Below are 25073 nucleotides of genomic sequence, written 5' to 3' on the forward strand. Positions count from 1 at the left end.
ATGTCAGCAGTTTTGACAGTGTTGTATGCTAATTATGAAATGGAATATAGTTTAGGAAGTGAGCTACTGTGAACAAGATCCCAGTGTTTTCTGAGGTGTTTAAACTGCATTGCTCTTGCAGAACAACACACTTTGTTATGAAGGGTGCGGGTCTGAACGATAAAAGACGCAGGCTAATTTCATTCTTTGAATCGAAAAGAATTGCTTTAGTGAGGTCAGGTCAACCCTCAGTAAGACATTTTTCTGAACAGTCCTCAGTTTTAAGGTGAATGTAGTCACTCTTGGGTTTATATACTAGTTTATTTATATCCTGATGAGAATATTTAGAGTGGGCGTTGGCATTTGAACCTAAAAGTCTAAAATATTTCTTTTTAGGAATGCAGTTTTATTCTTGATATTAAAATCCAGAGTGTATGTATTGAAGTGTCTTGGCTAATTTATTTGGCTTTACAAGTTGACTTTTTTTTATTCATCTTGAAATTCAAAGTTCTGCAGCTGTGTGGTGCCTTGGCTTTCTAACTGTGACTGCTAATTTCTTGCAGGTCTTTCAAGTGCTCACATACGTCGTGTGTCTAGCTCAACTTGCAGCATCATCCATTTCTTACTTGCAACATGAAGCCGACTTGGCCGAAGTTGCAGGGGTTACCATCATTCTGTGTACACTTGTGAGTCCTATCTCTATCCACCTGCATTGATTTTCTACATGTAGGGAACATGCAATGGGGACTCTCGACTTCTTTCAAAAGTCGGTCTCTTTTTCGCTTTCTCTATTTGGAATGTTTAGTAAAGATGATTTTGGTCAATACAAGTACATTGGGACAAATACCACGTTTATAAAAAGTGCAGTATTATGGCAAGTAGCAAAGGCTTTTTCAATACCGATGCAGCCTACAATTCCAAGTGGAGGTCCAGACAATATGGCCATATTTCGATGACTAGATTGATGCAAGTATTATAAAAAAACGAAACTCTTGCTGACATTTACTAAGCTGTGGACAAAATGACACCTTTTACTGGTCAGTTAGAGTACCAAGCAGGTGGCAGGTTTGCTATCCATTATTGTCCCAACTTTGCAGTGTTCAAGGGCTCTTATGCAATAAGTGATTCCACTCATTCCCGATTCTGACTTGGCTAACTTCTGAAGCCAATAACATGGTGATCTTTTTTCATCCTTGAAGTTAAACACCTAAAGACAGGGACAGAAGAAAATAGGTGCTGACAGTAATGAAGTTGAAATCTGAGCTTGTTCGCATTTGTTTACATGATGAACAAAAACAATGCAGACGACGAGGTCAAAAGAAGAACATACACAACAGGACAAGTGCTGACTCGCAACTACCGTAGAATACCGCGCATCCGCCCATTCCACATTAAGCGCCCATTACCAAATTTGTAAGATCTGAGAATATACGCACAGTACATTTATATGTAAAATTTATGACCAGACAAGCGCCCATCCCCCATTTTTTTGCGATTATCTCCAAATTTTGAGTTGGCGCTTGCCCAGTATTTTACGGTAGTACTCGGTTTTTTACACGTGGAAAAGAAACAAGAAAACACGCACATTCGCAGTCTGATCTTCCATCCCTGATAGCTCCTTGCTACGGCATGCACCGGCTCTTCATTGAGTAGTTGTGAGTCAGCACTTCTCCTGTCGTGCGTGGAACTCTTTTTTTGTCCTTATGTTTTGCTCTGTTCTTGTTCACCATGTAGGTGCTAGCAGGAAAATATCTTATTCAGTTTTCATTTATACTTTGAGCTAGTTGCATACCAAGTTTGGTTATGCTTTTTGAATTAGTTAAGTGTCTCTTGAATTAAAGTCGTTAGCCGCTACACGGGATGAGTATTCTCTGCAGTTCGCCGAATGCGGTGGCCATTTCAAGAAATGAGACGCCGTGTACCCTCTTGGAAAAAGCGGTTAAGAAATTCACTGCGCAACACTGTCAGTTCCAAAAAAGCGGAATGGGAGCAAATGGGCTTGGTAGGTCAAGAGGAGGAATGATACTTTTGGTTTCTAGGCATTTTTGTCTAGACTGCCCGCTTGACGTGCAAGTCGCACAATGCGTGACGTCGCTCCACTGGGGAGTGCGGAAAAGTTTAAACATTGGTTTTTGCATAAGCTTCGCTCGCCGTTTTCTTGATAGCTATATTTAATTTGGAGACTGTAAATGGCACGCCGGGAAGAGTAAATCCTGGGTATTCCGAAAATGGGTTTAGTTTGGACCGCTCAAAAATCTGCCGGACTTTTAAGAGAACTCGGAAAAACCAGAAAACTGCTTGTTTGCGCCGCTAACAGTGTCGTGCAGTGTACAAGGACAGCCCACCTTCCTTATCATAATCGTCTCTGGAGGGCTGAGCTTCACCGTGACACTCAGGCCTACAAACGGGCTTCTTTCCAGGTACTCATCACGTCGCTGACGATATGCGCGAGGTGGAAAGGTTTGAGGTCTTCCGTGGTCATTCCACTCTTCTGGCTGCTGCTCGCCTTCTCTACCGGGCTCACCGGGTACTCCGACCTCGTCGAATACGCCCAGGTGAGTGATAACGCTCCGCAGGGAAGAAACTATAATTTGATTGCGCCACTGCCCCCATTTGTTTAAACATGATAATCGCCCGACTTGGACATTTCGTGTGATGCAATGAAGGTGAGGTAGCATTAATATTATTATTATTATTTTAAACTATTCCTATTATTATTGTTGTATAATATTATCTGCTCCGTCGTATGTGTTTATCTTTTCGTGTGTATTGAGGTAGCTCTTGACGGCATTTGTAACGAGCAGCACTTTCTTTCGAAATAATGTGCAATGTGACAGGTGGTAAATAAATTGTGGATGTATAAAGGACTTTCCTTCTTCATTTATGCACCTCTTCTTTGGGGGAATTGTATCTTTTTCTCTGCGCTGCACGTAAAATCTGGTCGTGAGATGCCTCTGTGCCTACTACTAACTTACTTGGCACCTCCGGAGGAAGAGAGAGGGGAGTGTTACTGCACTGAGTCCCCTCTCCTCCTCCACGTGGCACTACACTATTTGTCACTCGCGCCACAATGTCAAACCACAGGCAGTAGGGTCGATGACTAAGCTGCTGCATGATGCTGACTTTCCATCCCTTGGCTTTGCTTGCAGTGGTGCAACACGTGAGCAAGGAAGGACTTCGAAGAGTTCTCATACGAAGTTTTAAAAAAACACAACCTAGTAAAAAAAGAAGAAATTGTTTATACTGATTAGGACATGCATGCATCAAAACAAATGTGCGTTGAAAAAAAAAAGAAAAAAAAAATATTTTGCTTGCTATTTATGTTGCAATATAATTTTTTTCTATTTTTGGGCAAAACCGACATTGTACTGCTGTGGGATGATGATGATAGCGCTTGTACCCAACTAGTGTGGGCTAGGGGTGTCACAAACTATTGTCGAACCGGATTTTTAGGTTGAACTTTCAAGGTTCGTCTAGTTCGAACCGGTTTGACGAACCTTCCAGATTCGACCGGTTTGACTTTGTAGACAGTGTGGCCAGACCTTGATACAAGCATGTCTAGGTTTAGATAATTTTTTTTTTTATGCAAAGGGTTATTTTAATTTTATGAACAGTTGCAATTAAAAGAAACTAATTCTAATCACTGAAGAAGTTAATAAATTAATTTTTTGTACTGTATTAACTGAAATAACCAATCAGTGCTGCCCTTAATTCATCCCTTAGCCATCACCATCCAATCCGAAGCAAACTGGCCAGCCTGTCACCCACGTGCATAGCAGTCGAACCTGAGTCGAACCTTTGTCGAACTTTTCACAAGAAGTACGACAAAGTTGAACCTCGATTGGTTTGCAACATCCCTAGCGTGCACTCTTAGTTCGCTGGACATCAGAGTGCACACTACGTACAAATGCTGTCATCATTATCTCACAGGGGTACAATTTCGGTTCTGCCCGCAAATAAAAAAACTAGTACTGTAAAACCCTTTATTTTCGCGGCCCCTATTTTTCGCGAATCGGTCACAGATGACATAATCGCGACCACTAAATTTCGCGAATTCCAGACGCCTGCATTGAAAATCTTAAGGACCGAAATTTTCGCGCCCCCTTAAATTTCGCGAATTCTTCAATTCGTGAAATTCGCGAAAATTGAGGGCTCGCGAACATTAAGGGTTTTACAGTATTGTAGCACAAATATCAAGCAAAAAAATTTTTTTTTGTTTTTTCTGCAAACATTTATTTTGAGGCATGCCTGTCCTCACCAGGTAGAAAAGGAATTTTTTTTCTTAGATTTAGTGTTTTTTTGTTCTTTTTTAATGGGGCATTTGTTGGAACTTTGGCGGCAGTAGATGCTCGGCGTGTATTTGAGAGCGATCTGGTTGCTCTGACTTTTCTTTCCAGGGCCAGTTGAGCATCCGGGTGCTGTGCAATGTCTGCCTCTTCTTATTGGCACTGGTTCAGCTCGTCTTGTCGAGCCTGTCCGACCGCGTGTCGCCGTATGGGAGGCTAGGGGGACAAACGGTAAGAGACCACCTCTAACCGGGCTCGGCATGAATTGCTGTCCTTTTTGCTCTTTCATATTCTCACCCGACAATTGTTTTTTGTTTGTAACAGTATTACTGCGTCGTGAAGGAATGGACGCTGTTTCCAAGGCTGGTGTTTGCTTACATGTGGAGGTGAGGCAGTATTCGCAGCAGGGTTATGGTTACTGTATGGTTTTCGTAATAACCGAAGAGCCTTAATTGTTGCGACTAGCGTTTGGATTTCTGACTTTTAATGGCAAGCGTTTGTGATTATGAGTTAGTGGGAGTCAATAAAGTTACTTCCGTGAATAAACTCTATAAAGCCCCATCTCGCAGCAAATTGCATCCTGACAAAAAAAACTTTTTTTTTATTTGCTGCATGTATTTTTTTTTTTTTTTGCCTGTGCAAGAAAATGTTTATGTTAAATGAACATAGGAGGACATCCTTGGAAATGTTTGTGGGCTTTCACTTGTAAGAGCATGAGAGCAATGGTAGTTTATGCACTTGTTCAGACATTTTAAAAGTTTCGTTATAACTACATTATACTAGATTGATAAACAGTTTTGTTGCGCAGTCAGGAATAGACAAAGGACGTTCGGAAGAGCACCATCCGCAATGGACAGCATATTTTATTGTGTACAGTGTTTGAGCCTGACCAAGTGACATTGTTGTGGAATGGGTGATCTGTTGTCTGTCGTATGAATTGGCATGCAATGACTGTTTTGCAGGATTGTCATCCTCGGGTATCGAAATCGGCTGGAACTATCTTCACTGAACCCACTTTGTACAGACTTAAAGTGTTCAACTGTCTCGGCAACATTCCACAGGACTGCTTTTAAAAAATCCTTGAGGTAATTTCCCTTCGACTTTAATGTCTACGTGTAAGAGGATCTGTTACGACAGGCTCCTAAACTTAGCACTCTGATTTATGACGGCTGATAAGCTTTAAGTTTAATTTTGATTCTCATAGTGAACTTCATTATAAGAGACATTTGTATATAAATACACTTACTCAGTTGATTGTAGGATATGTTTGCTGTACAAAGCGAGTTGGCATGTGAAGTAATCTAGTTCATTGCTTGATAAGCACAAGTTCTGCATATTAAACACATTTCTAAAAATAAGTGGGGTTGTCTATTGATTGCTCCAGCTTTCGTTTAATGATATGGTTCTTTCCTCTTAGCTAAGCGTCAGAAAGATAAGGGCTTCAGGTCATACTTTTCAAAGAGAACTGTTGCTTTGCTTTAAAGGTGCTTTAAATGACTTGCATTAAGCAGAGATTAACAGTGAAACATAGTTATAGAAATACATGAACAATGTTATACAAAATATAATAATCAGTGTAAATAATATTTTAATCAATACCTTTATATTGCCACGAATGAAGGTGACGAGAGGACAAATGTTGAACTGAAAATAAAAGTTTAATCGGCGAACTTGTGATAAACAAAATAAAGAATGAGGTCGAGGCAGCAGAAAAGTGGGTGGCAATTTGGTGGCGTAACAACAAGCGAAAGAGAGACTGACTCGATAAGGTCACGGGGCAGCTCCTTAGAGAATGAACAGGCACTTTCGAGAACAAAAAACTGGGACGAAATGATAAAAGTTACGCCCCGAGTAGGAATAAACGCTAATCTAGAATTCTGTGACCGAGCGCTGCTTGCTCGGCTTTGCACGCGGCGCTAGGAGTGCCATGTCTAATAACTTGTAGCCATAACTGGTAAGTGTTTCTTGATAACTTGTAAGTTTTCCAATCTTGCAAGTGTTCATTGATATTATGCTTTCAATGCAACTCGACTTTGCCATTCACAGCGGCAGACTGGAATAACTTGCCTAACAGCAATGTAACCGTAAGAGATCACCAATATTATAGCGTTACTAACCGTCTCTGTGCAGTAAAGCTAAAATAGGCCCAACTTTACATAGTGCATTCTCAGGGGGGGGGGGGGGGAGATTGCAGTAGGGTGTAAATAGCCAGATAGTAACCTTTGCGAATGTGGGAAAGGCATAATAATTTCCTAAAAGATTCAAATACATTGTGGTTAGCTTTTTTTAACCAAATGATACTCGTGCCTCAGTAAGCAAATATAAAACACGAATCTGAGGGAGTGATTTTGGTTGTGTTGAGGGCAGCTAACGTAACCCAAGCTGCTATTAAAGGCAGACCTGGAAAAGTTAAATCAGCAAGGCTGACAATTTTTGAGGGAGAAAGGGAAGGAGCCAAATGGTGATACTGCTTTTTGTGGGAGAAGATAATATACAGGGTGTCCCTGAAAAATCTTTATGGTATTATTTTCCCAGCCAGAATAAACTATGCATCTCCCAACGCTCAACCTCCGCCCAAATGGGGCGGAGGGCAAAAGTTCGCTGTTACGTGATTCAAAAGCTATGCTTGATTTTCGTAAATCAAAAATGGCAGCCGACAAAGCCCAGGATTACAGTCAGCTACCGGGAACGAGCAAATTTTCTCAAGGATAAAGTCTCATATAATTACTTTGAACTTTTTAGTAACATTACGGTTAGTTCTGGAACTTGGGCACCAGGTTTGGACCACTAGTTCTCTACATTTGCATGGACACTGAGCATTCGGCGATGCCTAGTTTATTTTTGCGGTGAAATAACATTGTAGATTTTTTGGTCAGGCATACCATATATTGGACATAAGGGCAACATTTTGGGGGACCCCAAGGAGTTGGGTCTCTTGAACAAGAATACGGACACCAAGACATTGATTGACTGATTGATTGCTCTTTGCACTACGTGTGAAGTGTCGGTGTGGACGACGACGGAAACTGTGTGACCGTCAACGGACCGCTCCGTCCCAAACGGAGGTCCCTCTACTCCGTCATCCTCAAAATCTGTGGCTGGGAGGTGTTCCTTTCGTCCGTGGTGGAGGTGATGCAGATCGTCTTTAGCTTCCTTCCTCCTGTTATGTTGAGGTAAGGATCCTGTTTTGTACGGTGTTGTAATCGCTTTGTCTATTGAGGGCCCAAGCTAAGCCCTGGTTCTTTTGCAGGCTTTTAGTGTGCTGTACAAGATGTTAGGTCTATGAATGCATCTTTTCTGGCGGTTATACCAGAACTTGAATAGAATACGAGATTGTTTTTTAATCTTTGATGTAGGACACACTTAGGGCCTGTTCAAACTTACAACAGCACTAAATAGGAACAGCACTCACCGCCTGCAGTGAGGGGGGGGGGGGGGGGGGGGGGCGGTGCTTGGCCGCGGAAAAACACAAAGTAAACAGGCGCCACGAACGTGCACCGTGCAGCAGTTCTCTCCGCAGGCGGTGAGTGGCAGAGGGCAGAAAGCCGAGAGGACTTTTCTTTCACTGCTCAATGCTTGCTCACGCTGTGGCTTGCTTTATTTTTGCCTCCTTGCTCACTCCCGGCCCTTCCTTCCCCCCCTACCCCCTTTTTTTTTTTCTTTTCAAGGCATTTTGGTTTTGGTTTTATATCACCGCGGCGCAATGCCACTCACGGGGTCACAAAGTTAGAGAGCCTGCGCAAAGTGTGTTCTGTCGGCAAGCCAGATCGTGCCGCATTGCAAACTCCCCCTCGCCGCTCGCATGGTGGTTATGTCTACCCCTAAAACATTTCTGGGGAGAACCCTGACATAGACTAAAGGTGTCTTATCACAGTGCACTCTGCATTCAATCAGATTAACTTTGACAATCGCTCTCCGAGAGGGGATGAAAGCTTTAATGTTGCGCTGCCAGCTTTTCTCGATTGTCACCATCGTCTCCTAGATCTCAGTGCTCTGTGAGGTGGCGTTGGCGTTCCTCCTCGGCTACTCCCATTTATTTATTTTTATAATTCTCTTTCACTTTAGTTTCTCATACAGTATAGACCACTTACAACGTAACCGCTTATAGTGCAGGTCCGGGTATAACGCGGTTTTTTTAAACCACCGGTTCGTCTCCCATAGAACTCCATGTAATTACATACCGCTTAAAATGCAGGCGCGCGAAGGGAAATACCGGTTATAGTGCGGTTTCTGGCACAGCCCGCCGGCCGCGCCGACGACCGGAGCAGCGAGCGCGCTTCCCTGTGCGACACTAGATAACGGCGCTGACGGCGCGAGCCGCAAGCGTTGCGCAAGCGGCACTCGCAGGGCAAGGAGGGTGCTCGAAGAAGCGGGAGAAGCGAAGAGAGAGGCTTCAGTTGCCCTAGCGACGGAGGGACGCACGCACGTGTCGTTCACGTGCGTGCCTCCCTCCGCTGCGTTGGAAACAAACAACCGCAGCGACAGACCAATCGCAGGTCGAGGAGAAGTGTTACGCGCGTTACATGCCGGTCGCGGGCCGGCTGCTTCTATCCGCAAACACGGCGTCGGTTGTGATCGTCGTCGTAGACGGCGTTCATCTCATCGTTCCGCGTAAAAGCGCTATCCTTGACTGTGAATTTTCGTTGTGTGTCGCTATGATAACCCAGCACGTACTAGAAGGGAAGATCCACCTACTCGTGCGGCGATGTCAAGGCGGCGCTCTCAAGACGGCAGAAACGCCCGTGTCGTCGTGTTTGCTTACTTCGACTACAGTGGTGATTTCTAAGCATTTGTGTCCTCGAACATCGCCCGGATTTCATATTTGGCGCATTTCATGCGTGCGCTCAAGTTCAAGGTATTACTGGCGCGTACCGTGTGAAGGATGCGAATTTTCACGCGTTTTCATCTCCGGAGAAAAGTGATTAGGGTTAGCAATCCTGACCGCTCTCAACGTCCGTCCGCAACCCGCGACGCCGTTAAAAGGCTGCGCCAGGCAAAAGCTGCTCATTTCTTTCAAAATGTGTAACACACTTGAGACAGAACTGTACTAGTCAGGTGAAATAAAAACTTTCCTCAAACTAAGCTTTATTTTTCATCTAACATAAAATAAATTCTTTTCACAAGTGTAAGTTGTCTCATGGCATGTATTTTGGCCTGAAAAATTGATGTTTTGGTTATAGTGCGGTACCGCTTATAGTGCGGATTTTCGCGACTCCCGCGACATACGTTATATGCGGTCTACACTGTATCTGGTGACACTGCCTGACTGTCCTAAGGTAGCAGGCAACATTTTTTGAACAATGTCATTTCTTCTTTTTTTTTATTCTGGGACTCTAGGCAGTACTACTCTTCAGAGATGAAACAGAGCATCTCCAAGCATATTTTTATGGCTAGACTCGAGAAATTTATGCTTTGACTCTAGAAAAAGTTCAAAATACAATAGCATCTGTTCTCATCTGTTTTGAAATCTCGGTGATGTCCGTCGAGTTGGTGTCATAAATACTCGTTGTTTACTGCATGCTGTTTCGTCGTCGCATCTAAAAAACGCTCCAGAAAAGGAGGAAGTTTGATTGCATGGTAACAGGAACCCTGCAGTTTCTTTTTTTTTTTTTTTTGTGTCAAACCAGCCTTTCAAAGCCCTTCACTTAATGTGCGCTTTCAGTTGAGTGCTTTGACGGCGAGTCTTCAAATGACTGTGCCAATGTCTGCAAGTCATATCTTTGCAGATGCAAAAGCTACATTGTGTACTCTTTGCCTTTCAGCTTCATTTTGGAATACCTCCAGAACAAGGAGTATGGCTGGCACGGCTATGTGTACGCCTTAGGATACGCCGTCTTTCAGTTTTTGAGTGGAGTCATGGATGCACACGCTGTATACTTAATAGGAATCGGTGCATACAAAGTTCAGTCTGCTCTTGTGGCTGCTCTATACAGAAAGGTAGGTCTCCTCCTTTTTTTGTTCCATCTTCGGTGCTTGGCCGATACAGCAGCACGTCTCTAGTTTGTCAACGATCTGTTATAGTGTAACTATAGTGTCTCCTTAGTGACGGTGCCACTACAGGAGTTTTTATTTTGTGTACTAACACTAATCTACAAAGGAGAAGTCCTTTCCACTCCAGAGTTATAGCTCCTGTGTATCTCAAATGCTTATGCAATTCACCCAAAGGGCATTGGTTATTCTATGAGGGTATGTTATTAGACCATTTAGTAATTTAAAATAATCTAAAACCTTTGATGCCCTTGACGGCTGGCAAATGGACACATTGTCTCCTGGTATCAATAATGGGCATCTGAAAGTTTTCACTGGCATTGAAGGCAGTGAAGTAGACGCTGTATCTCCAGGTATTGATATCAGGAGATATTTTGAAGGCATTTGGGCCTTTCACTGCCTTTAACGGCACTGAAATGGGCGGATTATCTCTTGCTATTGACGGTAGGGATCTGCAAGCTTCCACTGCCATCAAAGGAAGTAAAATAGATGTGAAACCTCGTATCAGTGTCACCAGAAGATATTTTAAAGGCCTTTCAATGTTTGGGGTGGCAGTGAAATGCTTTTGTGAAAGCTCCATTTAGGTTCTGCTTTCGCATTTTGTGTTTTAACACTTTGGCGGCCCTGTCTTTCGGTTCCGCTGTGGCAGGTCTTCCTGATTGACAGCCGCTCGAGGCGCCAGTACACAGCCGGCGAGATCATGAACCTGATGTCGGTGGACGTTGAGGAGGTGAGCCAGTTCCTGCTGCTGAGCACCCAGTTCTGGACGGTGCCCCTCCGCATCATCATGACCCTGGCCTTGCTGTGGCAATACCTGGGGCCCTCGTGCCTCGCCACCGTCGCCGTCATGGTGCTAGTCTCCGGGGCCACGTCGTTCGTCGCCATGCTCTCCGACAAGTACCAGGCAAGCTTTGTTACACCTCTGTTACTGTCGCGGGCCCATTTTTCTTTTATCGGGTGGTCGACTTAATGGGCTTTACCATCGAATTGCCTCACCGAGTGCATCGTGACCTTCGACACGAATCTGCCCACATGAAAGACTTACGTTCTTCAATCATTGGCTTTTTGTATGCAAATGGTTCGAAATATCTTCATATGAAAGGAATTATTTTTAGGTCCTGATGAAAGGAAACGTTTTAACTCTTCACAAAAGGAATAATTCGCCTTACTTAGAGTCATATTGAGCTCCACACATGAAGGGTAGTTTTGAGCCTCTCACAAAAGGAGGTATTTGACTCTCCTCGTGAAAGGAGTTACATTCAGCTCCCCCACGGTGGAGTCACTTTGTCCTCCTCACGAAAGGAGGTATGTGACTCCTCACAAAAAGAGTTGTTCTCCTCACATGAGGAGTCATATTGAGCTCTCCATGTGACAAATCATTTTGTACTCCCACAAAAAGAAAAAAAATTTTAGCTTTATTTTTGTTAGTGGAAATGATGGAGGTTAGTTCTATTAAATGAATAAATGGCACTGAGAGCAGATGTAACTGTTCGACCAAACAGGGGTTTGTGCATGTAACAGTGTGCGCATGCAGGCACATGCCACAGTCGGAGTGATGGTGCCCAGGGTGATAGGCATTGTCATCATTTTCTGGTCTCATAGAAATGAACTCCTCGGCAGTACAGAGGGATACCATTTTGGTTTTGTGAGAGTGCCTGTAGACCTCTGTAGTCTTGCATATTTATGCCTCCATTAAAAATTACAGCTTTTGGGATCTAAAGAGACACTTTGTGGCATATTAACAGCACATTTAAATCAATCTCCATGCTTAATGCTTCTTTTTTTTCTGTAAATATAAAGTCTTCTTCGAGGAAAAGACCTTTTTAGTGGTGCTTTACAGCTAACTTTTGTAGTCACCTAAAACTTTCACTTGACTCAACCTCTCCTCTGGTGTCGGATCATTTGATGAATTTTTTTCTCTTAGACAAAGCAAATGGGCTTCAAGGATATACGACTGCGCCAGATCAACGAGATTCTCAACGGCATCAAGGTATGTGGCCCATCTAAGGCATTTCTGTGCTTGGTGTAGGATATTGCCCTGGGTGTCTTGAAGCACATTAAGATGCAATTAAAGTCTTCCCAAAAGTATCTTTCTTCTGTCCGGGTAACAATGTCACTTGTCAATGTGTTGCTGCGTTTTAAAGAGCAAGCATGCTGCTTTTTTTTTTGACGTGGCATCCACATCAGGACAGCACTGTATGATGATGGGGTGGTTCGTTGTTTTGACTTAGTAGTGGGTTCCCCGACAATGTTGATGTCACAGTGACTTAGGGTGACTGCAAACAGTCTGGGCATACAGTTAAACCCGACTATATCGAACCTGTTTACATCGAGTTATCTCTTATATTGAACAGTTTTTGTGCACAGTAATGTTACAGTGATAATATGTGCAAAACCTACGGTTACATCGAACAAAAATAGCAGCCGCTACCGATATATCTAAGTGCCAGAAGCGCCGTTTTGCTCTGCAAGCTGGCTTTCCACCAACGTGCGCGGCCGTCTGGGGGGAAAGCCAGCTTGCAGAGCATGCTGGCTTTTTTATATTTTTTTCCGGGCGGCCACGGGAGCGGGCAGAAGGTGCTCTGTGCTCTCTCTCCCCGCTCCGTCCGCAAAAGATAATATTATTCTTTCTTCCGGGCGGTGGACGCGGCCGCCTGGAAGTAAAAAAAAGCGAGCTTGCTCTGCTAGCTGGCTTTCCCCCAATGCAGCCGTCAGCCTTAGGGGAAAGCCAACTTGCAGAGCAAAACGGCGTTCTGCAGGAGAAGGTGCTCCTGCTCGGATGTGCTCCGTGCTCTGTGCATAGTTCGACGCTAATGCGCAAATATAGAAGGCAGCAGCCTCAGCATTTTGGAGTCCGTCGATAGCGTAAAAAAATATTGTCATCGCGGATGCAATGAAGAAAAAGCAGCAGAATACTATTTCATTGTGTAATATGTCAGCAGAAAGTGAATTTTTGAGCCAAATTCATTAAAACTTTTATATCAAATTATCCGCTATATCGAGCTGGTGGACGCTTTTTTGCGAGTTCGATATAAACGGGTTTGGCTGTACTTGAGTTTCCAAGGTTATCCACATATATCAACATATAATTGTGCTGGCTCCATGTGGCCCTCTAGCTTGACAGTGACTGGAGCAGCTTCATAGCAGTGGTCACACTTCGTGTGACCGGTTGTGATTTGTGTTACGGAGAAGGAATGGCTGTTAATTAATATTCCAGGTTTTTTCTTTTTTGTTGTAATGGCAATTGCATGCAGAAGCTTTATTTGTTCTACAAATGAAGGAAAACAAAGAAGAAAAGGAAGTGTGTCATTTGTTGTTTTTCGTGGAAGGATATCTCATCTGTTTTGTTCTTTGTATTGTTTGCTTCTGAGCTCATATGCACACATATGACATGTCAAGTTGTGTTTTCTTCAGGTGCTGAAGCTGAGTGCATGGGAGCTGCCTTTCATGGAGAAAGTGAAGGAAACTCGAACCAAGGAGCTTTCATTTCTCAAGAGGTTTGCCTTGTTGGATTCGGTCTTTGGCTTCCTCTGGGGTGTTGCCCCCCATGTGGTGAGTGGTGAAGACATTTCTTTTCACAATTTTACGGAGCCGAGTAAAGCCGGGGAGGCCTTTTTTTATATGTTGAGGTCAGCCTAACACAACCCAGCCCTATGTATGATTGCAGATAAAATTGAGAGTGCCATTATTCATGCTTACCGATTGTAGAAAGCCTAACCTGACTCAGCCCAACCCGTCCACACGTACCTGTCTAACGTCATGTTCACTAGGACTGTGTTCCACCATTTTTTCTATCTCACTCCAGAGCTAAAGTTGTGTGCCCTGGTGTTCGAAAAACTTCTCTCTTCCAGCATCACTCTATCTGTTATCACAAGATGTGACCCATATGACTTAATTCATTTCCACTCTAGCAAAACTTAAAACGGAGCTTAAGTCGATACATACTTTCATATGCTTGTGGACAACTTTCCATGGCTACGCAGTCGAAGCTATTGGTCCCCAGGCTCCCACACACTCTTAGTTCCGATCAAAGCTGTGCATGTGCATTCTTCACTCCATCTGAAATGCTATAGAAAGTTGTCTCTGAGTATGCTACCGTAAAATCCCGTAAGGGCACCCTTACTCGAGAGATTGCCCATCCTATTTTTCTGGCTGAATATCTTAACATAATAATTCTGAAACATCGTCCACCTTGTATTCCCGTCGGTTGTCACGCGATGTCCGACCGGAGTCGCATCTACAGCGATATCTGCGGTACTGGTATGTATGACAAGGAAGATCTTAGCGGAATCACACATTTCTGTTAGCAGTCTTTGCACACAATATTTGCCTGACACGCGTGTTGATCTTGCGTGCTTATTCAATCTGGAAATGGATGTCTGCTGCGTCCGCAATCTGTGGTATTCGTTCCCGTGACAATGCGAGTTTCTCGCTCGTTCCCGCGTTTTTTGTCCGCGATCTACGCACGCGATATCGGTTCCCGTGACGTACGAGTTGTCCCCGCATGTTTATTGCACCTTGAAACGCAAATCTGCTGCATTCTGAATTTGCGGTATCGATTCCCATGACACGCAAGTTCGCGGCAGGTTCCCGCGTATCCTTCACACCGTGTAAAGCGAATCTGCTGCGTCCGCAATCCGTGCCATATTTTACCATAACACAGGAGTTTGTTGCGAATTTCCTCATGTTTATCGCATTGCAAAACGGAAATTTGCCGCGTCTGCAATTGTGGCGGCACCAGTTCCCATTTCACGTGGTTTTTAAGGGATAGCTCGGTGTTTTATCACATTATTTTATACAAACGTTTGGTCTCGCATCCTCAAAGATTGCCCACCCTATGTTTTTCATAATTTATTTCTTCATTTTGGGTGGGCATCCTTACGGGGGATGCTATGACTTTTTACTTTGAGATTTGTCCTTCACTTTCTAATGCTGCAATCTGATGGGCTGCGGATGGATGATGAGAAGCTCGGTGCTTGCCGCGCCCAGCGCTTCTTAAGTTGTCAGCAGATGCGGCATCACACCCGTGGCACCCACCCTCTCGTCCCATTTCAGGCTGCCTTGGCATCGTTTGCCACTTTCCTGCTGGTGAGCCCGAGCAACCAGCTGACGCCGTCCATTGCCTTCACCTCTTTCTCGCTCTTTATGCTCCTCCGATTCCCCATGGGCATTCTGCCGGACGTCATCTCCAGGTTCATTAGGGTGAGTGCCGCCGTGAAGCGCAACGTTCGCCGGGGATTAAGAGACGTCGCCCGTCAGCCGGTCGTGGTGATTTCAGAAGTGATTGAGCTACATCCCGTGTAAGCACTTTAGTTGCTGCGTGCCTATTAGCACCATGAGGGGAAATGGCTACCCTTTGTTCGTGTTCGAGGAATTGCTGTGATGTGATTGCCACGCCAAACTGTGCCAAAGTGTTTACCCCGCTACGTCCTGCGACGTTCCGACAAAGCATTGCCCCCCCACCTCCCGGAAAAATGCCTTACCAGGTTACAAATGCGATTTCGTCTAGCGAACAATTATTCGAAGTTAACTAGCTGGGATTGATGGAGCGCTAGGTTTGCTAGTTTCCTCTCAAAGTGCAAACCTAATGGTGAGGCTTCGTGTCTCGTGCAGTTTGTGGTTTCCCTTGGGAGACTGTCGAAGTTTCTGAACGAGGCTGAACTTGACGAGCACACCGTCGGGAGCAGTCCTTTACCAGGTAACCATGAACAGAGCTGATGCTGTCATGGAAAAGTGACTAATGTTGTTTCTGCTGAGTTTTAAGAAAGAAGAGTGTTCAAACATGCCGCCCGTACTCTGGGCATGGACTTCATGTTGTTATGCATATCCTATTTAGTGAAGGAGTGTAGGAAACTGCTATTTTGGTTTTTGCTCTTTCATAGACTAAAGTGCTGGTTTTTTTTTTTGCTAAGATGACTTCAAAAGCAGGACGAGGTTTATTTTTACCATTATGCTGAATGGTCTATTTTGGATGCTCAAATTCATCAGCCCAGCCTTGTTTGCAGCAGTTGCTATTTGAACTGCTCATTTTTCTTAAACTGGTTTTGCGAATTTCGGAGTGCCGTCGAGACTCGCAATCTAGGCTCTAGACTGATATTGTTTTCTTTTGGGCAAACGGGGATGAGGGCATATCGGCGTATGACTTAAATAGACGTGTGTTAGTTCCGTCATTGATTTGAGCAGCCGTACAATGCCCATGACCATCTTCATAATTATCGGAGAGGGGACGAATCTTTTTGGGTAGGGGTTCAAGCTGCGTCCGACAACGCAGTTCCGCAGCCTACTGTCCCACGCGTATGGCGAATTATAGATCAGGATGACACAACCCAGAAAAAATAAATTTCTGCAAAAAAAAGATGATTTTGAAAAATACCGCTTTGACATCCACCAACATCTGGAGAGTATTCCCTTAAAGTTTCATTTGTTTACACTGCATAGTTATTTTTTATAAATTATTTTCAGTCCAGTGATGCTAAACAAAAGGTAGGGGTTCAAGCACTTTGAACGCATTTCTCTCAGTTACACTTTTTGGCATAAATTTCACTTTAATAAAACCATTGTTTCAGCATGAAACTATCGAGGGCCTAAATGTTTGCGGCTTATGTGCTGAAATTTAATGGACCCGGTTACTATAAACTTAGATTTGGCATTTTCATGTTTTTTTATGAAAAATTTTAACTTGCAAAACTTAATAAATGTGAAACAAAGTCATTTTATACATCTTTTTTAACCTGGAAACTGCATATTTTTTTTAAATTTCTTTTCGTAGTAACTGGCAACAGGTTTTCCAGTATGCATTCCACCAGAAAAAAATATGTGGTTATCAACAGCATTTCTCAATGATAGATTCATTGAGCAGATTCCATGCAAAGCTATGCTTTACTTCGTTCTGGGGATATACCACCTCATAAAACTGGTTCACAGGGTTGGACACTACCTGGGAATGTTTACTTTTGAATCGTCAGGTTGTGTTTGTGGCCAAATAGAAGGAGGGCATGCAAAGTTTCATCCCTGTGAATCAATATTATGAGGTACTATACCTTAGTAAAGCATGGAATCTGCTTATTGAATTTATCGTTGAGAAATGGTGTTGATGACCACATATTTTTCTGATGGAATGCATACTGGAATATTTGTTGCGAGTTGCTATGAAAAGAAATTTCAGAAAATGTGCATTTTCCAAATAAAAAAAATGATATTTTTTTATTAAGTTTTGCAAATTGCAATTTTTTATAATAAAGGAACATGAAAATGCAAATTCTAAGTTCATATAACCGTCTCCATAAAATTTCTTTATAAAAGCCACATAAATTAAAGGTGCACTAAAGACATCTCTGAGATTGTCTGTTCTTAGTGATAACTCATTCTACGGGCTCAGGCATCCCAGAAATAGAAAAATTATGCTTGTGCGACATCCATTTCCCTTATAAAAAATGTGATAGAAGTCTGTGTCACGCCCCTTTCTAAGCAGAAAAATCTGAACCACAGAATTCAGCAGAGGTGCCGGTGGCGTGACGACGGGCGCGCGTCAGCCAATCGCAAGCGCTGAATTCTGTGATCCAGATTTTTTTGCTCAGAAAGGGGTGTGGCACTAACTTATATCACATTTCTAGTAGAAAAATGGACGTCGCACAAGCATAATTTTTGGATTTCTAGGATGCTTGGTGCACCTAAGAAAAGCTATCACCAAGATCTCAGAAACGTCTTTAGTGAACCTTTAAGTCTTTCAATAGTTTCATACTGAAACGGTAGATCTTATTAAGTGAAATTTATGCTAAAAGTGGAACAGTGAAAGACACTTTTGAAGTGCTCGACCCTCAACCTTTTCTTTAGCATCAGTGGACTGAAGAGAATTTATAAAAAAAATTCTTATACAGGGTAAACAAATCAAACTTTCTGGGAATACTCTCTAGATGTTGGCGGATGTATATATGGCGTTTTTAAAATTAATTTTTTTTGCAGAAACATTTTTTGTTTTCTGGGTAGTGTCTCCTCTTTAGAGAACAGCTTTACAGTTTGAAAAGCGGTGTTTCATTTTTATTTTAATGCGATAGCGTTATGTGGAAATCTTGCAGGGACCTTGCTTGCTTGTGTCAGTGTTGTTTGCACCATAAGACAAGGTCATGGACAAGAGTGCCAGTTAGCTGTGTTGCAGGGTAGGAACTGCATACTAGCGCCATCACACATGTATTGCATCTGGTTACAATATTAAATAGGAATTGAAAGGTCACAGTTCCATTTGGAGCTGTAACTCCCCATGGTGTGCAAATAAAGGACAAGGGTTCTTGTCTCTCGCAGGGGACTCTGTGACTTTAAAGCAGGCCACCTTTGCGTGGTCCAAACAGGACTCCCCAGTGCTGAAGGACGTGGACCTAAACGTGGCGAAAGGCAGTCTGGTGGCGGTCGTCGGGTCCGTGGGCTCTGGAAAGTCGTCTCTCCTCTCCGCCATTCTCGGGAGCCTCGAGAAGATGTCGGGTTCCGTCGACGTCCAGGTGAGTTGCCAGCCGGTGCGACCAACTGGTACACTGGAGTTGAAATCGTCGACGCCAAACCAGGCACCCTCTCCCGAAATGAAGCCTTTGTGCACGACCTTCTGCGCCTTTTACAGCAAAGCTGTGTACCTCTACCAGCCAAGGGAATTTTCGTGTCGTTGGCGTAGTAAGCAAAAAAACTCCCGGCGAACAATTAAAGGCAAAACAGCATGTCTCCTTTGAAATCAAGCATACAGCATACAGCTCATTATCCGTTTCAATAAAGAAAACCACAGAACAAGCATTAAAAGCACACGATGGATGATAAGGTGCGTATGAACAATAGGAACACCCTCCCACGCGTTCCGGTAAAGATTAGGTTTGCATTTGCTTCGAAAGGGGTTGACGTCATTCGAAGCCCTCGTATGAAGTGCAAACCGCATAATGGTTGGTAACGGCGCCTGCAAACAATGCAAAGCACGTTCCTTCTCCCCGTGTGAGTTTCCCTGTAAAGATTACAGTTGCGTAAGCTACTCCGAGTGGAAAAGTATTCAACAGCATAGAAATCACGTAGTGACTTCACCACGCTTTTCGAGTGACGTCGAAATGGGTAATTGTTGTGGGTGTCGTTTGCAGCTTTGTTGTCGAACCACCTTCACAGCGTGAATTGGAGCCACAGTTGTCTTTTAGTTGCACCATACATTTCGCGCCTCCAAAGTATTCATCGCTTTCGAGGGTGGCAAATATCGAATTGTAGAAAACTTTCCACAGCTGGCAATGGCTTAGTGGCACGATTTAGATTTAGGCACTCTTATTATTTTGCGAGGCACTCTTCTGTGCCCGGCCTACATTTCTGGAGGTAAGTAAAATGATTTAGCTCGCATCGTCTGTACAAATGCCTGATAGGAACACTATGTGAATGCAGGGACGTGAGCAACCAATTTAAAGGCTTCGTTTGTAGCTCCAGCATATGCGTCGAATTCTGTTGCTTTGGGGGCTGTCTAGTCAAAGTGCTAGTTGAAGCTAGACTCGTGGAAAACAAGTTTTATGTTCTAGGAGGCCAGCCACATTAGACAGCCTTGTTATAAGAGTAGCTAGGTATGCTGCGTCTAGCGGCAACCGTGTGCGAAACACTTTTTAAGAGGGCTTACATTTCCGCTTCTCAATGTTCACTACATAATAATTTATTTCATGGAAAAGCGTGTTGTGTATTGGTAGTGCGGAATATCTGACGCAGCTGAATTTGAAAAGTGACGTTGACGCCTTCTTTGAAGGGGCAACTGGCGTACGTGCCTCAGCAGTCGTGGATCCAGAATGCGACGGTGAAGGGGAACATCATTTTCACGAATGCCGTGGACGAGGAGCGCTACGAGCAAGTGGTGGATGCCTGCGCCCTCAGGCCGGATATTGAGATGCTTCCTGGAGGGGAGAACACGGAGATAGGAGAGAAGGTACTCTTTCGCGTTGGTCGCTGTGCATCTGCTTTTCTTGGTCGTGAATTCTGCATTTGCTGGCCCACAGTACGTACGGGTACATTTTAGTTGAGGAAAACCGTTTTTCTTTAGATAGTTTGCTTTCGGTACATCCACACCTGGTGCCTATTTGGCATTTAAATTATTCTCATACGCAGTTTACCTTGACGAATGTCTGCTTTATTAGCTTGCAAAGAAGCTTGTATTGCACGTAAGTCATCCTTAGCATGCTCTGTCGTTCTCAAAATCTGTCGCATCTCGTTGTAATTAACGATCTAGAAAAACAAATCTTGTATATTCCGCACCATGTAAAATTAACTTTTAAATGTTTATAGCCTGCAGACTATAGTCTGGGAAATATGGTACCTATATGGATTTTATATGGACACAGCATTGTGTTTTCGAGCGGTCAGGCGTTGTCTTTAACAATTTCAAGGTCGGGAATTGCTGTTGTTTAAAGCACCTGCGTTGCTATTCTTACAATTCAATTTCATGTGCAGCATACTACAAGCTTTGAATGCTTTGAAAGAAAAAAGAATGACAGGGTGCAGGCTGAATTTATTATTTATTTAAAGTTTCTTGCTTCTCCAACTGATAATAGGGCGTGGAGCGTTCGCTCGTATATTTACCTTTTTTGCAGTAGTGTTTTTGGGGTCACTCTAGCTTTGTTTTCAAGTCGGGAAAAGGTTACCTGGAGCGTAAAAACGGGGCATTGAGATCCTTATTCAATCGGCGTCTATCAATAGGGGCTCTTCCAAGCATCTCTCCAGGTCCTTTAACCAAAGCTTCAGTCAAAATCTTAGCTGTCATCAAACCCACAACCGAGGGTCCTCCCTGCTGTTCTAGCTCTGCCAGTGACCATAATGTCTTTTCAAACCATAAGCTCTCGGGATTGTGATGGACTAGAAACATTCTACGACGCTCACACGATGCGGTCCTTGCAGGGCATCAACCTGAGCGGTGGTCAGAAGCTGCGGCTGAGCTTGGCACGCGCTGTGTACCATGACGGCGACGTCTACCTGCTGGACGACCCGTTCAGCGCCGTCGACGTGCACGTCGCCACGCACCTCTTCGAAAACGTCGTGGGGCCGACCGGACTCCTAAAGTCGAAGGTTTGCGAATGGCCTGAATTGAGAAACCAGTTGTGCAGATGTGGCTCACTTTTCGGGAGTCGGAGTTGGATTTTTGGTGTCAAAACTTTTATGGCGAATCTCTAGGCAATTGTGCTGCTTACGTGAAACGTTCTAGCACCAAAAACGTTGAGTGATACTCCGAGTTTCCAGACGCTAGATGCCTACATTCACGGTGTTCTTCATCCGATAGTTTAATGCATACCATGCGTACGCTTGATAGTTGTTTCTACAATGAAGCGATAGTACCGCGAATCTGGCTGATAAACCTGGCAATCTTCCAGAGCCTCCCACACTCGAGCTCCTCTCTGTCAGTGCGCACAGGTGGTTCAGCTCCTCCTCGCCTGCCCCTCTGGTCACACGACCTCCCCGTTAACCAATCAGCGTCGAACACCTCACTCCCCCTCTCTTACCCGTCAACCAACCGGTGTCGAGCCTCGCGGCCACGCTTTTATCCGGCTTCACGAAATGCCAAACACCTTGCCAAAGAATCTAATTTGAAATGGTGGATACTTGGGCTAGTTGGTGGTTGCTATACATAATTAAACAGCGCACAAGGAGAGGGACAGAAAAGGAAGACAGAACAGGCAAGCGCTGACTCGCAACTGACGATTTACTATGAAAAGGAGAAGGAAGAAAACTACACACATGAACATATATCGGAAAAGAGAAAGATGTGAAAAAGCTAATACATTAAATAAAATTACACCTAAAATAATTATAGCTGAAAAGGAAAACAAAATAAAATGAAAATCAATCTCTCAAAGTCCTAGGCATGTCCAGTGCCGGCACTCCGAAGCCTTGACCATACACCTATTTGTGCGCAGCTGCCCCCATAAACTCATACTCGCTGTCTTGTAGTGTTAATGATGGCTGGCTCACACATTTGGATTCGAGCTTTCTTATCCAAAAGGCTTCCACTATTTCTCTTGTTGTTTTTTCTTTATGGGAAGCTAGAACAGTTGTTGCACAAAAATCTGGATCACATCCACAGGTTCTGCAGTGGATGGCTAGGTGGCTTCCAGTGGTGGTTTGAAGAGACTGTTTATGTTCCCTCAAGCGGTCGTTGAGGCACCGCCCAGTCTGTCCGACATAGGTTTTCCCGCAGGACAGAGGAAGATGGTAAACCACTTGTAGAATGCAAGACACAAAGTGCACCTTGTGGTTTTTCATGCAGCAAGCCCTGCTGTGATACAAACCTGTAAAGGATCGACCAAAAGAAAAAAGAGCAAAGACCTTACCAATATCCGACCACTAGTTATACCATACATCCACAAGACGTCGCACAACTTAAAAAATGTTGCCAATAGATACAACGTGCCCATGGTGTTTTCAGCCCCAAACAAACTGGGTAGAATTTGCACGCTTGTGGACAAGAACAATGACAGCAGGGCTTGCTGCATGAAAAACCACAAGGTGCACTTTGTGTCTTGCATTCTACAAGTGGTTTACCATCTTCCTCTGTCCTGCAGGAAAACCTATGTCGGACAGACTGGGCGGTGCCTCAACGACCGCTTGAGGGAACATAAACAGTCTCTTCAAACCACCACTGGAAGCCACCTAGCCATCCACTGCAGAACCTGTGGATGTGATCCAGATTTTTGTGCAACAACTGTTCTAGCTTCCCATAAAGAAAAAACAACAAGAGAAATAGTGGAAGCCTTTTGGATAAGAAAGCTCAAATCCAAATGTGTGAGCCAGCCATCATTAACACTACAAGACAGCGAGTATGAGTTTATGGGGGCAGCTGCGCACAAATAGGTGTATGGTCAAGGCTTCGGAGTGCCGGCACTGGACATGCCTAGGACTTTGAGAGATTGATTTTCATTTTATTTTGTTTTCCTTTTCAGCTATAATTATTTTAGGTGTAATTTTATTTAATGTATTAGCTTTTTCACATCTTTCTCTTTTCCGATATATGTTCATGTGTGTAGTTTTCTTCCTTCTCCTTTTCATAGTAAATCGTCAGTTGCGAGTCAGCGCTTGCCTGTTCTGTCTTCCTTTTCTGTCCCTCTCCTTGTGCGCTGTTTAATTATGTAAATCTAATTTGTTAATACAGCATTGTAATGATAATAATAATAATGTTTATTTTCCGTCAAACTGTAAATGACGGAAAGAAACAAAAAAAAAAAAAATAGCTGCATGATGCAGCTTTACGAGGCCTCGGTCCCCCTCCTTATATTTGGCAGCAGTGGCACAGAAAAATAAACCTATAAAAATGCATTAAAACGCAGCAATTAAAAAAAACAAAAGAAACTAGGGCTGTGTGAATATTCAAAACTTTGAATATTTTGCTAATAATGCTTGCTATTCAATTCGCTTCCTACTTTCGCTTTTCGAAGTATTTGTAGAACTTGAATAGTTAGAAAATTGCGAATAATTTGTAACTCGCGGTCAAGTTCCCTGTTTCGAGCTTGGTGAACCCAAAACTCTTATTTCCTAGCTCTTTCGGTGCAGTAAGTTTACAAGTTTGCCTGTGCTACAGCTAGCAGTCTAGGGGGTTGGCAAGTGCAAGTCTCATAGACAGCTCTTACAAGGCCCGCACTCAATCACGCTTCCGCAATGAACGACGTGAAAACTTTAGAAGGATATCTGCAGGGTGGGAGCAATGTATATGCATCGTCGGATGTGTTCAGTACGGAATTCACAAACTAGGTATTTGTTTTAAAATTTTGTTAACCATTTTTTTACCGAGTGAAAAACTGGATCAAGTGCAAGAATGGCACTCACCTGCCTTATTTCAGTGCGGTAGGAGTGCAGCTTGTACTTTGCCACATGACTGCTAATAGTTTTTAATGGTTAGATCCAGAGCGGTGGTTCTCAAATGTGGGTCCATGGGCCCTTTGGGGTTTCTGAAAGCCTTCTTAGGGTCCCTGAAGCTTTAGAATTTCAGATTGTCGGCCAAGACGGGCAGTAATGCTTCTTTTTTTATTGATGCTGGCTGCCCCAAAAAGCTAAATAGACGAGACCATGTGCACTGAGTGAGTAGGGGTGATCATTCTGTATTTCGGGGCTGCAAAGTTGGCTTGCATGCTTTTAGGTTTCTTTATTCGCCCTTTTATCATCGTAATTGTCTATTTCCCCCCCTCTTCCCTGGTGGATGGTGTCCCCCCTCACTTCCGCCGATCCAGAAGGGGTCTCCAAAACGTTAGCAGTTGATTGTTATTGATATTGAGGAACTCCCCAAGGTGAAGAAGATGTATGCAAAAATAAATTGACTTCCGCTTGAGGCGGAGCACGAGTTGCACTTTGTCTCATGTTAAATTCAATTTATTCTTTCGACTGCTGATTGTTTCCCCGACATAATCGCGAGAAATTTATCTTTCAGACGAGGATTCTTGTGACCCATTCGGTCACTTTCCTCCCGCAAGTGGACTGGATCGTGCTGCTTGACAAGGGCGTCATCAAGGAGCAGGGGACCTACAGCGACCTCCTGGCAAAAAAGGGCAGCGACTTCTCTGCATTCCTCCAGAAGCACGTCAAGGGGAACTCCAGCAGCGCCAGCCTGGACTCTGCCGACGAGGACGGCAATGAAAAGTTTGTGGACCTTCTTTTATGGCAATAGCTGTTATGGGCTTTTCCCACCACAGAAAACGACACCCGTCGTTGGTGTAGTCATAGCGGGGCGTAGCGTGTTTGTCGTCGACGTTGCCGAATCCTCGAAAAAGATTGCCCACCTCCCACGGGATTCGCACCTGGGTCTGCTGCATGCAAAGTGGAGGCATTACCTCAGAGATACACTGCAGC

General features: G+C 43.9%; 1 protein-coding gene across 1 annotated transcript in view; it reads left to right on the top strand.

Moving 5' to 3' along the window:
* Nucleotides 1–25073, top strand: part of LOC8050743 (multidrug resistance-associated protein 1) — a 57790-nt gene that overhangs the window by 11347 nt on the left and 21370 nt on the right. Inside the window, exons 4-19 of the mRNA XM_029984309.4 lie at nucleotides 543–665; nucleotides 2400–2534; nucleotides 4377–4496; nucleotides 4590–4651; nucleotides 5228–5350; nucleotides 7268–7438; nucleotides 10028–10202; nucleotides 10903–11157; nucleotides 12178–12243; nucleotides 13668–13805; nucleotides 15309–15455; nucleotides 15867–15951; nucleotides 18552–18745; nucleotides 19999–20175; nucleotides 21141–21308; nucleotides 24655–24863. Of these exons, the coding sequence (XP_029840169.2) occupies nucleotides 543–665; nucleotides 2400–2534; nucleotides 4377–4496; nucleotides 4590–4651; nucleotides 5228–5350; nucleotides 7268–7438; nucleotides 10028–10202; nucleotides 10903–11157; nucleotides 12178–12243; nucleotides 13668–13805; nucleotides 15309–15455; nucleotides 15867–15951; nucleotides 18552–18745; nucleotides 19999–20175; nucleotides 21141–21308; nucleotides 24655–24863 (2348 nt within the window). The remainder of the gene's footprint in view (nucleotides 1–542; nucleotides 666–2399; nucleotides 2535–4376; nucleotides 4497–4589; nucleotides 4652–5227; nucleotides 5351–7267; nucleotides 7439–10027; nucleotides 10203–10902; nucleotides 11158–12177; nucleotides 12244–13667; nucleotides 13806–15308; nucleotides 15456–15866; nucleotides 15952–18551; nucleotides 18746–19998; nucleotides 20176–21140; nucleotides 21309–24654; nucleotides 24864–25073) is intronic.

The sequence above is a fragment of the Ixodes scapularis genome, unplaced genomic scaffold (assembly GCF_016920785.2).
Source record: "Ixodes scapularis isolate PalLabHiFi unplaced genomic scaffold, ASM1692078v2 PGA_scaffold13__105_contigs__length_92229423, whole genome shotgun sequence".
Classification (NCBI taxonomy): domain Eukaryota; kingdom Metazoa; phylum Arthropoda; class Arachnida; order Ixodida; family Ixodidae; genus Ixodes; species Ixodes scapularis.